Consider the following 15,092-nt stretch of genomic DNA (forward strand, 5'->3'; position numbering starts at 1 on the left):
TTCGACGTTATAAATATAAGTCCCATCCAACCGTAGTCGACGCACGCTAAAAGAAGGGAAGTCGCGAGAGCACGACCTTCTCCCTCGCGGAGTGCGTTTGCTATCGTTCGACAACTTTCTATACATTTATGTGTCGCCCTGCACGACCGGAAAGAAACCCTCTCTTCCTTCTGGTCGTCTCCAGGATGCCTAGCGAATATTCTGACCTTCGGCGACGCCAGTGATCCAAAATCATTTAATGGTCATTCTTGTCATGGGTGTCTCTTGGATTCGGTGGCGGCTAGTACTACTGGTAATACCCGGCGCTCTTCTGTTTCAACGGGTTACCGGCGACATCGATGAGGCAACGACGAGAAACATAGAAGCAGACTTTGACGGAATATTCAGGGATATTATCCGGAAGGCTGCGCCCTTAGCATCTGAAGTGGCCGGAAGTGCGGAGTTGAGCGGTCCTTGTTCGGCGAGCCTGTTGAAGTTTTTCCTGCACCTACGACTCAAGGAGCCATGGGCATTGAGAAGTAAGTTCAAACTTTCTTTTCATTTTGATGCTGGTGTTAACATTGCTTCTGTATCGTTGTTGACTATCCGTAGAATAACAAAAATTAAATACTAGTATGCGGATATCTGGTAAGTTTGTATATTTCGTTTTAATGAACCCTGGACTTAAAACTTACAAAAAGTACACACCTACTGCTACTGTATATAGATTCCCCAAAACGTTGGCCTAAATTTTTATAACCCGAGGTTGTTTTTTTTCTTTTGTTTTTACATATAAATACTAGTCTATATTTGAAGAGAGCCTATGCATGAGCGCCAATCGAACACATGCGATTTTAATCTAAGTTGAATTCTTGAAGTCAAAGACATTCCATGCACTTCTCGAGCATAAACAAAGTAAAAAATCGCAGAAATAAAAAAAAATATATATACCTTCTGTTTGTCGATGCAAGACATAATTAAGCTCCAAAAACGAGTGCTTGTTTTTTTGTTTTTTTTTACTAGTTTGAATATTGGCGCGTATTATGGCTACACCAGAAAGGTAAACAGATACCTGTTAACAACATAAATTACCGGTTGTCAAAATTGTTGTATCTTAAGTACAGCCTTCAACGTTTTGTACCAGTAGTCGGAGCGATGCTTTATATATGTAAGCGATTAAACAAAGAATATTACATAATAAAATCAATTATATTGTTTAGTTTTGGATTGTCACGCGCCGCGATACAAATATAATTGCTTTATTCGTTCGTCCTGTGGTATATGGTGTTACCAAACCCTGTGCTCGAAATCGTATGATTGAGGTTTAGCCCAGTAAAGTTTAGTTGCGCGCATTAGCCAGTGCAACTTTGTGTGCAACTTATATGAATTCTAAGTAGTCAGATTGTTAAGCCTAAGTCCAGAAAGCTTTAGTTGTCAACCCAAGACGACAAACAATGTCGGGGCTACATATCAGATAAATATACATACCAGACACAAAAGATGGGAGCTGAAAACTCTTTCAAGTTTGAACTTAAAGGATTTAAATAGTTCCTTAAAATCTCAAAATAAGTTCGTGGTTTTTTCAACTAAACACAGCATTATAACAAATTCTATTTTTAAAAATTCTCAAAATCAATCTGAGGGAAAGATTTCATAAAGCTAAACCGATACAGAACTTATACCATCATGCGTAATCAACACATTATAAATTGATCAGATACACCTGCCTCTACATTCATACGGGGCATTAAAGGATCTATAGGATTCGGAAGAGCAATACATGTTTCTCGTACGCTTTATTAGTGTCACATTCAGTAGTCTGTAATTGTATAAAACATGTGTTAACTGCGGCAACGTCCTCCTTATACTCTACGCACATTTCATCTATAAAATATAGTAAAATGTAAAAACCTAACTGCAATTGTACCAAAAAAAACTTGGTGGAAAGTTTCCGCTCCATCGTAAGAACAAATTTATATCTAGAATAAAATCTGCTAAAGAAAAGTGCACCCAAAACATCAGAACCTAATTTACGTCACATATTCAAGAATAAATAAATTTGGAAAACCGTGCTTGACGTTTCCTTTGATTGTTTAGTCCATCTACTTCAGAGCAAAGGAAAGACTTGATGACCGATGTCTGATCGACGTTGTAGATTATTTCTTTGTCTTTCAGCTCAAATCAGAAACAAACACGGAAAAAGGCAAGGTCAAAGCGCAGTTAGGAGCCGACACACGAACGCGCCTTACCGGTTTCTTTTCCTCAAGGAAATTGTTTGACAATCAAATATGAACAGAAGATCCAGCGTTTTGTTTGCTTTTCGCGTTAACATGGAAAAGGTTTGTGCTAGCTCGGAATTTAGATTCTCGGTCGCGCGGTGCCGTAAATAAAAGAAAAAAGATATATATATTTTTAGCCTGCAGAAATGACATTCTTGACGAAACATATTTCTTTTTGTGTTTTTATCTCTAATTTTTTAAACCCAAATATATATTCGGACCTAAACATTTAAAGACGGTACCATGCAAAATTTCTTCACCTTTAAGGACAAGTGTTATTGGAGATGAATACGACAAACCGACCTCGGTTGCGCAAGTCAGTACACCAATTTGACCATGATATACTGTTAGATATATCTATCGACACCTTCAATCGTGCCCTTCTTATTGTTATGCATAGCTGTGGTTTTCGAAATTTCAGTGACGGGGCTTGACAATTTTGGAATGCATTCATTGTGAGCTGGTTCATCTGTAGCAACACTGCTGCTGCATCAATAACCTTCAAACGTTAAAAGGTTCCAATATTGAACTAATTTTGATAATTGGTAAAATTAAGTTCAAACATACTTTTGAGATAGTCGGCCTCGTTTTTTGTCTGTTTAGTGTAAATCTGTGCACTCACTGAAGACGGCCAGTGGCAGAAAAAACGTAAAATAAAAACAAAAATACATGATAAGGCAGCTGTATTTTAAAGTATGGTGACGTCGTCAGCTTACCGTCTTCATTATTTTGCTTTTTTTCAATCACGACAAGTGTATTGAACCTGATTTTTGTAAACTTACCACAACTTAAATTTATTTCAGTTCGGTTGTAGCCTAGCGGGAGACTGCTCAAGCACTCATAACGTAAAAAAAATGACCGCCAGTCCGTATCACATTCAGAGATAGCTTGGCAAGTTTTTCTATTTGTTGAAAAGGCAAGTGCATGAACTTGCGAAAATGGTTCCGGAAAGGCACCCTCGCTCCTGTTGTTCGTGTTAACTGGAACGCGTTTCGAATCGCATTTTTACATGCTGGGCGTTCAGGGGTTCCACATGTTTAGATGTTGATATCGCAAATGAATATTTATGCTGTAATTATACTCAGAGTCATATAAAAACTTTCCTGGTTCGGTTACTCTCTATATTAAACATGGTGTTTTTGCGTGTTTACTTTGAAACTATCTGGTCTCGTGAGTTCTGCCTCATATGTATGTGTGTGGGCAGTTCGAAAGTTGGCGAGCGATTTTTGTTTTCTCTTGCCTAAAATGCTCTTGAGCAAGTTTAAATTGCAGTCTTTCGGTAGTATAATCATAGAATTAAACATGAAATCATCCACAATATTTGGAATGTAAGAGCGTAACAAGACTCCCATATTTCAAGATTAACTTTTTTGTGCATGAATCTTTCTATATGGCATTTTCGGTGCATTCAATTGGGTCCACTTTTTTGTTTTGTTTTTATTATACTGGTTGGCTGTGAAATTACTTGCACCAAAGGTTTTGTTAAGTTAAAATTTATTATAAAACAGCCCCAAACATCCGTTTCCTATAATAAAACCAGTAATGTTTCACGCAAACCATATTCAATAACCAAATTAATTTCTTTCCTTTGCTCTCATTAATATTACGTATAAATCACGCAAGCCAACACTCCGTTCAAGAACATTAAATTTCGTGCATTACTTACTGAACAGCACACTTTTCATCTTGCCTTACACTTCCGACGTAATGTGTCAATTTGTCTATACATTTGTTGTTGTTTTCTTTTTTTCTGATTGCAGGTTTAAAAGGAAAATGTTACCGCACTTGATTCTCATCAACATTTTTTTGTTAATAATTGCCTTGACCACATCTTCAAATGTTATGTTTCACTAAAAAAGTATTCAATTTCAGTGCTGACGGCCAATGGCTTGCTCCCCACAAACCTTTTTGAGGGAAGTTTCATCAACTTGGGAGGCTATGAACAGTGTCTCAAGACAAGACTTCTGGATTCCGAAGGCAAGGTCACGCTCAAGGGCCAGTATTGTTCCCTGTTCGTTAAGCCTCCCAAAGCACTTATGGAAAGCACGGTGAAGAAGTTCCAAAAGGTCGGTCTACTACGGGTGAGTGAGGTCACGTCGTTAACTTAATGATTGAGCAGTGTGGTGCGCCAACTCCATATTATTATCCTGGGGTTAGTATGTTATTCCACTGATGGTTTTAGCACCTTTCCTTGTTTTTTTTAGAAGACGGGGCTGGAATAGGAGCCGGACGCAGGCGGTAACGGACGCCGTCGCGCCGATTTCATGGCCACCTCTTACGGACGTTTCAGGCGACCTTAGACGGTGGTGGAATAGCAGACGACGCCGGAAACTGCCGCGCGTCTGCTCGCACGAATAGCAGGCGGTGCCAGACGTCAGACTAGACTCACCTGACGCGTGCGTCAGGTGCGTGCGTCTTGACAGGGAGATCTGCAGGCTTGCGAGCGTGTTCGGCCGAACAGCCAAGCCAATCCAGGAGTAATGGGCGCTGATCTGTGGACGGAGCTAGGAGCGGTCCGTGATCTCCACCTCAATTGCGTCTAACGGTGTGAATACTTCGCGAACAAATTGTTTTCATGGAACATAAAAAAGTGTCTTATCTAAACCCTTCAAAAAAATTTTCCCTTTTACTATTTTTTAAGCGAAAAATGAAATTTATCGGAAAAAAAACCATGGAAAACAAAATAAAGGTGCCTAGAGCCCTTCATCAATTTAAGGTTACGTGGGTCGTATCATCGGCCCGAAACATTTCTCGCGAATTTATGGCGTATGTGTTTGCGATATGATCTGGCTATTTTAGCTCCGTTTTTACTTGACGTTGGCCTGATGTGCAGCCCATCCCTTGACCAAGTTACAATAATTGTATTATAATTAGAGGCAAAACAATCATAAAACGCAAAAAACAATATTTAATACACTTGTTGTTAACGTCGGTAAACTTGCCAGTTTACATTTTTAAAACGGGGACATACGTTAGTGGAGGGTATTTTCTATCACCTAATATAAAAACTTAAGTGTTACAAAATTATGTAGGATACTCGAAAAATATATTTCTATGTTGTTTTCTGTTTCTTATACGCCCTTCAAATGCAGCGCGTGACCATGCGCCTGCTTTTTTTTAACTTTTTTTTTTTAAGCAACGGATTGTTTTAGTAAGCCGTCCTCACGAGCCAGTTTTGCCACGCCATCGCAGCCGCCATGCATCGAAGAAAATTTAGTCTCTCTGCACTATCTTTTCCGCTATATTTACCGGGGAAACTAAATTGGGTGTTGAGGTCACGTGGCGTCAATTTTTCTGCTAAATTTAGTGAGAAAACTGTGGGACTCGGAAGGGTATGGAGGAAGAGTATGGGAGGGTACGCAGGAGGATGATAGGGAGGGTACGATGAAGGAGGAGGAAAGAAGGAGATGAAGAGGAGGGGAGGAATGCGAGGAGGAAAGGAAGAGGAGCACACCCTCCTCTCCATACCCTCCCCTCCCCCTCCTCAAAAGCTGCGCTCTAATTTTGCGTTACAAAAATTTGTAAACGTTTTTTTTTATGGTTCGTACAGTTATTATAAAACACGTACAGTAACATGACGAACACCACGATGGTGCACTTTTAACGATGCCTCATTGGTCCCATCAACTCGTATAGCGTCGGCTGAGTCTGGACTATCGGCTGAAACGAATTATAACAGCTTATTTTCAGCTCAAAAGCCCCACTTTAGGATCATGAGCATTGCAAGCGGCGCACGTGCACCTTTGTAGGCGCCAGAATGGCGGCACGCACGAGCCGCTTTCACGCAAACACAAGTCATGTGACGCAAACGAACGAATGACCGTCGTGGTGTTGTCAGACAGCGGAGGAAAAAGCAAAAATACTCTGATTGTAGCTTTCTATCCTCCCTATAGAACGAATTGAAACGTGAAGCAATTCACGTTCTGCCTACATTGTACATCTTCTTACCTACTTGTATCCGCGAATTCGCAGATGACTGGACGAAGACTATGCGCCGAGAAAGGGAGGAAGAGTAGGAGACGACAGAGGCGCGGGGACGTCAGAACGTCAAACTCTGAATGGAAAGAGTATTGGATGGACGTAAAGCTAGCTGTCCTCGCCTCCAATGTACTCGTCGAGCGCGTTCGAATCCGAGATCCGAACGCCGGACGCCGGCGTTTCGCGTCCTATCGTGTTCGACGAGGCACCATGGCCGAACAGCACACGACAAAACAGCACGGTCAAAACAGCAAGCCTCACAACAGCACAGCGTCAAAACAGCAAGCGTCAAAATAGCACGCTACAGAACAGCACAGAGTCAAAACGGCAGAGCGACAGAAGGGCATTCGCCAAAATGGCACGGCGTCAAAACAGCACAACGTCAAAACAGCAGAGCGACAAAACAGCACAGCGACAGAACAGAACGGCGTCAAAACAGCACCGTGACAAAACAGCACAGCGTCAAAACAGGACATTGACAATATAGCTAGGGTTTGGCGTTTTCGGTTTTTATTGTTTTTAAATTCGGCGTACTGTTTTCGCGTTTTATTCCTAACAGAAGCTTTCGGTTTATTGCGGTGAATAATTGTAGACTCATAAACTTCTCGGTTCTTTTCGGTTTATTGACGAAAACCAGTACACTGACAAAAATGCCATATTGAAGAGCGTTTGTTTAAAATATATAGTGAGTGAACCAGGCACTGGTTTCCTTATCTATTGCTGCGACCTGTTCAGCAATACGCACTGGGCCCCTATCCCTATCTGACATAATCGTTGTGTGCTCCTATTTGTACACAGGACGAACATGAGCTTCACTACCACTTCGGTCGGAGAAGCTTCAAAATCTAGAAATTTGCAAGCATTGTACTCAGTGCGTTTTTTTACCCATTTTCACGACTGCAAGACGTGGTAAATTCGCGCAGACCACAGAAACGACAATTAAACAATCGTATTTATTCCCTTCTCTAGTATACTGAAGCTAGAAGTGTTAAAAAAATGTGCTGCATTAACGGACGCCCTGATTTTCATTGTTCAGTTCACGATTAAACTCTCTTCTTTGAACAAAGAATTCGGCACACAAATCCCTATCAGGTGAAAAACCAAGTTTTCGTCTGAAGAGCCCTGCGCCCCTGGAGCTTTTGTTGAAAGTTGAACCAATCTCGGAGACAAGCTGAAAACTCCGCAAGCAGGTGGTCATACGGTCAGTAATGCCTGACCCCCCCCCCCCCCCCACACACACACACACACTCACCACCCACCCACCTCTCCAAACGCCTTTGAAAATACTGACATTTTGTCAGTTAAAACCGAATTCCGAAAAATGAATTCGGCGTACCTTTACCGGTTTTATCCGGTGTAAGCCGAAAACGTTGAACCCTGAATATAGCGTATGAAGTTCAAAAATGCATGTCTCAAAGTAGGCACTGTAAAGCAATGGACGGTCTATTGCTATTTGCGCCGAGGTGTTTTGGTGGCGCCCTCTTATGTTTTCCCTCCGTGACGTCACGACTGGGATTTGCCTCGCCGTGACGTCAACAGTTGTTATTCTGGCTACTTATTATCGGGTGCAATGACGAGTTCGATCGTGTGTTTAAAGAGCACAGTAGAAGCTAGGAGCCATCGCAATTCGGAACTAACCCCGTCAAAGTTGATAATCTGACAGTGCTCATATGCCCATGGTTTGGCCAATCGTGGGAAGTAGGGAGCCTTCATACACTTTCGCCCTAGTGGAAAGCTGACCACCGCGACGCTTGTGGCAGCGCACATCGCTAATATTACTTACGCATTAAGGAGAATGCAGGGATTGGTGTTCCACGCGCCGCACGAGCTGGCCTCGGCAGCAGTAAATTTTCTAAAGCAAAAACCTAAAACAAAGTGTATCTTGCACGCGCGTTCGTCAACGCTTTATTTTGGTTATTTACTTCGAATCTTTTATACGGGGAAGGTGTGCGCGTCTATCGCGTGGAACACCAATCCCTGCATTCTCCTTGGTGCTTGGGTAATATAGCCAATGGTCTATTCGCTTAAAGCCAACTCGTCCACGGACAATTTTTCGAATCCGCTGTCTTGGGAGCAAGTTCGGAGTGGGGAATGTACTTGATGCGCAAATGAAGGCTCTCTGGGCAGTACCTAAGCCCCCCCGCTGCTGTATATTCTTTCTGTTTATCGAGCAGTTCTACTCATTTTGACGCACAAGTTTGCTGGTGATGGCGTCTACAATGAATGAATCAATCGCAAGGCAATGCGTTGTCGTTAATTGTTAAAAGAAAAAAAAAACAACAGAAAGCGTGTGCGGCAATGGTGTGCTCAGCCCATGCATGCTGTACGGCAACAGCATTGAGGCTGTGACATGTTTCTGCTTCACCGGTTTCCACTCGATCGAGGCCTTCGCCTGCAATGATCTCTGTTTCGTCGCTGTGCTGTTTTTGACGCCGTGCTGTTTTCGCACGTGCTCTCCCGTCGCTGTGCCTTTCAGACGCTGTGCTGTTTTGTCACTGTGCTGTTTTGACGCGTTTTCGTTCGACGAGTGCAGTGGGGACAATGGCCGCTAGCTTTAGGGCCACCCACTACTCTTTCCAATCATAGTAAAGCACTAATTAGATCAATGCTGGAGTACGCTAGCTCCGTTCGGTTTTCCCACATGGCAGACGGGCTGAACGCGCTCGAAGGCGTCCAAAAGCAAGCTCTTGAGTTCATTTTCAACGCACTTAGAAACAGAACTTGTGGGACGCACTTGCTCACATACACCAATATGAAGACGTCAGAAACTAGGGCGAGACTTAATAGATTAACACATCCGCATCTCTTTATACACGGTAACTTTAATATTCATATTGAGCAATATATCACTTTTTCATGAACGGAATCGGCAGGGATCAACCCTACCAGATCAATTCAAAAATACCAATTTAAAAACAATGTTCTCAAATAATAATGTTTCCCTAGGTCAATTCAACACTGAAATTGACTGTCAAATGAAATTGCCACGCTTGCATCACTCACCAGTCTTGATGACGCACTTCATCAAATATATGTTTAGGTCGCATTTTGGAAGTTTATTCAAAGTGTACATCTTAAGAAAACTTCCACTCCTGCTAAAGCTTCGAAGTGAGAGCCGCAGCATCGATTAAGTAAAAAAAAAAGAAAATATAATTGCTAGTCATCGTCCACCGAATTTTCAAATAAAAAGCGTTTGTCCCGCCAAGAATTAAGTAACCAGACATGCATGTGGCCTTCCATCAGACCCGTTACAACATATTTCAAGTTAACCTCTGACGCAACCTTGAGGCTTCACCTTGTATGTAAATGAAAATGCATAGACCCTACGTTGCATTTTTATTTCTTACCGGCTTATAAGATTAGCGTACTGGTAAGGAAGCAGCGCGTTGCTGAATCGCTTCCTTGAAATGCCACGTCGATTGGAGCGCATAAAAGGCAAATTATCTCCCGCAATTCTTTCTCATGTAGGCACCCCTATAGCTTCACATTTGGCTGAATGTACTTTGTTCTCGTTGCATTTTTTCGCGCCGCTGGTGCGAAGCTCGTGGAGTACTCTGTTAGTATTCGACGTTTTCGATCATCGAAAAAGTTGGAAATTCGGAAGTTGTGTCGTGTCATAGCGAACACGTGACTAAATTTAGTTATGTTATGCCTAAACTAAACGAAATTTTAAAAACACAATTAAGTTGGACATAAGACTTACGCACCTGCGAAGAAAAGAAAGGTGCCAAAATATTTCGGCAATGGGCAATATTCGTATACGTTTGAATAAAAAAACGTGGCTGTCCCAAATGCACATTTGATATTTTTCTTAAACGATAGCTAAAGCGTTGTACTGAGGAAACTTGACTCCTCTTGTCGCAGTCTCCCACCACGAAGTCAGTAATGCTCCCCAATAGAACAGAAACAAAAACGTCAATTTAGATGTATATTTTTTTTGGTTTGAAATATAATGTTAGCGTAGAGGCTTTTCATTATCCAGGAACTTGAGGACATTTAAATTCAAAATGTTCCGAGCACAAAAAATAAACTAGTGGATCAATTAATAAATATCATATTTGGACGAAGCGGGGCACCCCTTAATTCCCTTAGCGATCAATGTTATCCGGTTCCCTGTATGCTCATTATTAAAGAGTCTTATATATATATATATATATATATAGGTGAGGCAGAGTAGTTTGAGAACAATGGACCGGGAAAATGTAATAAGTCAGAGGTCAGAGATCCGTACTTGCGGAGTTGCTATGCTGGTTATGCTAGGAGTTTATTGCATGTATTACGACAGTTTCGCCGAGAGGCTCGGCTTCATGCCATCTCCTGACGAAGCCGAGCCTCTCGGCGAAACTGTCGTAATACATGCAATAAACTCCTAGCATAGAAACTCCGCAAGTACGGATCTCTGACTTATATATATATATATTTTTAAAGGAACCATTTTGCCGTGGCTTTCCCTGCAATATGTATACTATGACTGTGTTAGCACTGCTTCACTCGAACGACTATTTGCAAATCCTTACTATACTCCGATTTACGCTCGGTGCGACCGCAGCCAACGTTACTTTCCGATGGAGACAATCGGGCAGAGCGAAACGTTAAATATGTCGTGGCGATCGTCGTTTTCTCCATGTCCAATAATGCAAGAAATGCAGTATCCAAGAACCGATCGTTTTAGTTTCTTTACAAGACGATATAGAGTCTGGTATAGTATAAGATCGCGTGGCATAAATATACAATAAATGTATAGGTTACGTTACGTTTAAGTTCAACCCATGTCAACATCCCCAGCGTGCAAACTAAATTTGTGCCTAGTTCACGTGACGTAAGGTCACGTAAATTTTCTCGACAAATTTAGCGGGGAAACTGAGTATGTGTATAGGTCGCGTGACGTCAATGTTCCGCCTAAATTTTGAGGGGGAACACTGAATTGACGCGAAGGCCTCTAACGTCAGGCAACGTGACGTCAAGTTTCCCGCTACATTTAGCGGCTGACGCGAATTGGCGTTGATGTCCCGTGACGTCAATTTTACCGCAAAATTTAGCGGGAATGCACGGACAGGCGGACGGAAGGACAAAATTGTGAGACTGGGGGGTAGCGTTGAAAAGCATTTTGTACTTTGAGAAAAAAATAAGGCAGGAAATACGCTACCGTCAGCGTGTGTAACTGGTTCAGCCGGCGGTAGGCCAACGCGCAAAGACGACGAGCGCCGAGTACGGCGCACTTTTGGTGCTGATTGATTGGCTCTATCTGCAGATTGTAACGTGGGCTGCGATCGGACTTAATGCGAAACGTATTATAATTGCTGCCTTTAAGCGCCTCGCGTGGCGCCTCAGAAAAGGTCAATTAGAGAGCGGTGATTTATTGTTTTAGGGCCGTGAAGATCCCTTAACCTTCAATACGGACACAAGGGTTCAGAGCGTGGACTTCAGACTCGGGATTTGCATGCCATCCCCGTGCTCCAGCGAAGAACTCAACTTCCTCGTGAGATCTGGTAAGACCGCTTAAAGACATCGGGGTGCGTTTGATTCACTTAGTTATTTTACCTGGCTCCTATTCAAATTTTAAGATGCTTAGCTCGATACGCAAATGCTTGGTGAAGTAACAGCTTACACTGGAAGTAAGCGGCATGCATCCGACTCAAAAAGAACAAATAGTTAAATATTTCAATTCGGTTTTTCTTTTAATAAAAAAAACGAGTTTAGAGGACGAGTGTGCTTGGCTGACATCAGATCGCTGCGTGCCGTTAAAGAAATACCGACGAATGCACATACGATCTCTGATAAGAGCCCAGAGCGAGGTCAAAATGTGCCGCCTCGTGGTGTAACGTAGTCCAGGAAGTGAGGAATATATTGTAATTGAAATTCGAGCACACGTCCATGCGAAGTCAGTTCTCAATGTGCTGGCTGTTATGGAAAAACATCAAGCCATAGCTTTATTGGTGATGTTTACGCATAAACAAATTTTATTATGTTTCTGTTTTTGTGGATGTCATTTCATGCGTATATTTTCTTTTTCTTTTTTTTTTTTCTTTTTTTGTTGCTGTTTTTATTGTGTGTGTGTTTTAATGTAAAGTGCAGCACCGCCAGGTTGTGAGCACCTGGGCTGTATGTTTCAGCCCCTGACTACTGATAGCCATTTCTGACTCAATCGTGTTTTTTTCTAGATAAGTTTTGCGAGTTTTCAATACCGCTACAGTCACACGGTATAATAATGCATGAGAGATAGTTGTGTGCGTCCTTTTATATTTGACAAGCAAAACCTCAGTTCAAAGTACAGATTTGGATTTCATTGAGGATGTCAAAATTGTTTTTTCATCCAAACACGATATGCTACATTCCGAAAATAAAATAGCATTTAAGGTCCTCAATGCACTACCATAATAGTTTAAAAATATGGCATTTTATCAAGAAAATTCTAAGGTCCCAACAACCGCGTTTGTCAGAACTTAAAATGCACACTCTCTTTGGGGAATTTTTATATTTTATTTGCAAGATGTTAGCCTATCACCATAGTTAAGCAGACATTATCTTTTGATTCTTTGCCGAAAAAAAACAACATTTTTGTAGATCTTTTAGATACGGATAAAATTTCTTGTTATGCGCACCTCTTCTCAGTATATGGTATTGCTCATAAACATAACAAACAAAAAAGTGTTGGTCACATTTGCCCTTTTGTTATCTTAATCCTGGTTTCCCTACGTCACTCCTAACTGTGTGCATTGGATATGTGATCTCGATTTTTTTGCTATGCTAATGTTTCCGACTTTTTTTATATTATGTGTCAATAACGCCCTCAATTTCCAGCTGCTATGTCACTTTGACGCGACAATTACCTAATATTACACATCTCTCACATTTCAGTATTCAATAAATTTGGCATCAATTCGACTATCAAAGGTTGCAGGACGGATGACCCTAGACCAGTCACGCGGCTTCAGGCCACCTGCATGTACGTATGGCACGATAGTCCTCATATAGTCACTGGTAACTTGAGAAACGCAGGTTATGACGAGTTCCGAGAATCTCATTATCATCCCTCAGCTAATAAAACTGCGGCATCAATCGCAAGCCGAAGAAAGACTCGCAAAGCAAGACGCGCGAAGAAGCTATGCGGCACCCTGCGTTTTTTAAGCATTCAGTGATTATAGACCTGTGGCGATAGCCACTGGGAAAAGAAGAAGATCGCGTGCAATTAAAAAGGAGATCAGTTCGATATTGGAATGCGTCAGACGTAGTCGCTTTTCGTCTGTCTTTCTTTACATTGATGACCCGGACGTGATTTTTTTTTTCCCTGATGCTCCGTAAATGTTTATTTATGATGCTGAAGCCGCACGTAGTCCTGGCAGCCGAGGAGTAGTAGGGAAAAAATATCGCGTTCGGGTCACCAATGTAGAGAAAGACAGACCAAAACGGTTCAAAAATATACGAAAGAATCAGACGAAGAGGACGGACAGGACAAACATCTTTCGAAAGTCGAAAGATGGTTGTGCTGTCCGTCCTCTTCGTCTGACTCTTTCGTATATTTTTGAATTTATTACCAACGCGCTCAATCTAAGTTTATCAAAACGGTTCCCTGCTTTGGATATCCACTTACTTGTTTTTTGGTTGTTTTTTATGTATATATACAGCTGCTTCTTCTGCGCCTTAACGCTTCTGGTTGGCCTGGGGACGCTCACCGAGTGGCACTTTAAGAGACAAGCTACCGTAAATGCCAAACGGAGTCCAGGTATTAAACGAATACTAAGTACTTTTTCTTTCCCTCTTAGAAACATGACCTCAATTGTTCGTACTCGTTTAGGTGTTATACACATATCTACAGATTTTAAAAGTGTTGGTAATTTGAGATTTTTAATGGAAGGTTCGTAAATGTTGCTCTTTGTGTCGTTGCTTTTATTTCGCGTTCCTAAAATCTAAAAGAGACATTAATATATGCGTAGGCATTCGCTTGCTAGTTGGTCTTGATTTCTTTTCAAACGTAAAACGTTCAATATAAGATAACCTACCATAATATTTTACGCTAGTTAACAAATAAACGCACCGCTAATAGACATTGGAAAAGTAATTACAATGGACAGACAGAACGTTTGCCTTCTCCGTCGCTTTTAAGATCTGTTTTCATATCGAAGTATGTTCTACCAACTAATCCAGATTCTGGAAAGCTGCCTCAATTAACACTAGAAAAAGCCTACATTTTATTTTCTGCCATATTAATACAAAAGAGTTACCTGAAACTTCTTAACAGGTAAAAGTTTTCAGCGGATCGGTTTCTCCCAGATGACACAGTTTTGTTGAAACTTTTCTTTTTTCACCCCTCGATTTCCAGGCTCTGCATGCAGAGTCCTCATATGGTTCTCCGTGGTGACAAACACACGGCGTCTTTTCGACACAAGTCAGTTCAAAGGCAGCAGCCGTGAGCCGTTGCTGTTTCTGAGTGGCATCAAATTGATCCTCTGCTTCTGGGTTGTCTTCTTTCACTCCTACACCATAATTCAGCCGGAATTCTACCGTAAGTCAGGCCTAAACTCTGAATGGCCCCTATTTTGGTGCAGCAGTGTGCACAGCATAAGTGAACTTTACAGGGGTGGAAACGGTGGCAGAAAGGGCGAACGAAAGTGCGCGGTGACGTCATAATATTGTGCTCTGGCGTCCCCGTGATCTGCTCTCCTTTCTCAATTTCTACTCGGATAGGGTCCGCAATTTCTCTTCCTATTCGGGTTCCGAATATCAACACCCCATCTGCTACTGCCATAATCCCATTGGCCGACGAGCGCTAATAAGATACTTTGGACGCATTCCCTATGCTGTCAGTGACTATCGTTTACCTACCGCAATTGCTTTTCAAATGTGCTCCACTCGAGA

General features: G+C 41.8%; 1 protein-coding gene across 1 annotated transcript in view; it reads left to right on the forward strand.

Moving 5' to 3' along the window:
- Window positions 1–253: 253 nt before the first annotated feature.
- The window catches only part of LOC121046940 (nose resistant to fluoxetine protein 6), a 29,004-nt gene continuing 14,165 nt past the window's right edge, over window positions 254–15,092 (forward strand). Inside the window, exons 1-6 of the mRNA XM_040501697.2 lie at window positions 254–518; window positions 4,131–4,339; window positions 11,605–11,725; window positions 13,095–13,182; window positions 13,862–13,959; window positions 14,557–14,739. Of these exons, the coding sequence (XP_040357631.1) occupies window positions 254–518; window positions 4,131–4,339; window positions 11,605–11,725; window positions 13,095–13,182; window positions 13,862–13,959; window positions 14,557–14,739 (964 nt within the window). The remainder of the gene's footprint in view (window positions 519–4,130; window positions 4,340–11,604; window positions 11,726–13,094; window positions 13,183–13,861; window positions 13,960–14,556; window positions 14,740–15,092) is intronic.

Source organism: Ixodes scapularis, unplaced genomic scaffold, assembly GCF_016920785.2.
Source record: "Ixodes scapularis isolate PalLabHiFi unplaced genomic scaffold, ASM1692078v2 PGA_scaffold3__209_contigs__length_174095766, whole genome shotgun sequence".
NCBI classification, from domain to species: domain Eukaryota; kingdom Metazoa; phylum Arthropoda; class Arachnida; order Ixodida; family Ixodidae; genus Ixodes; species Ixodes scapularis.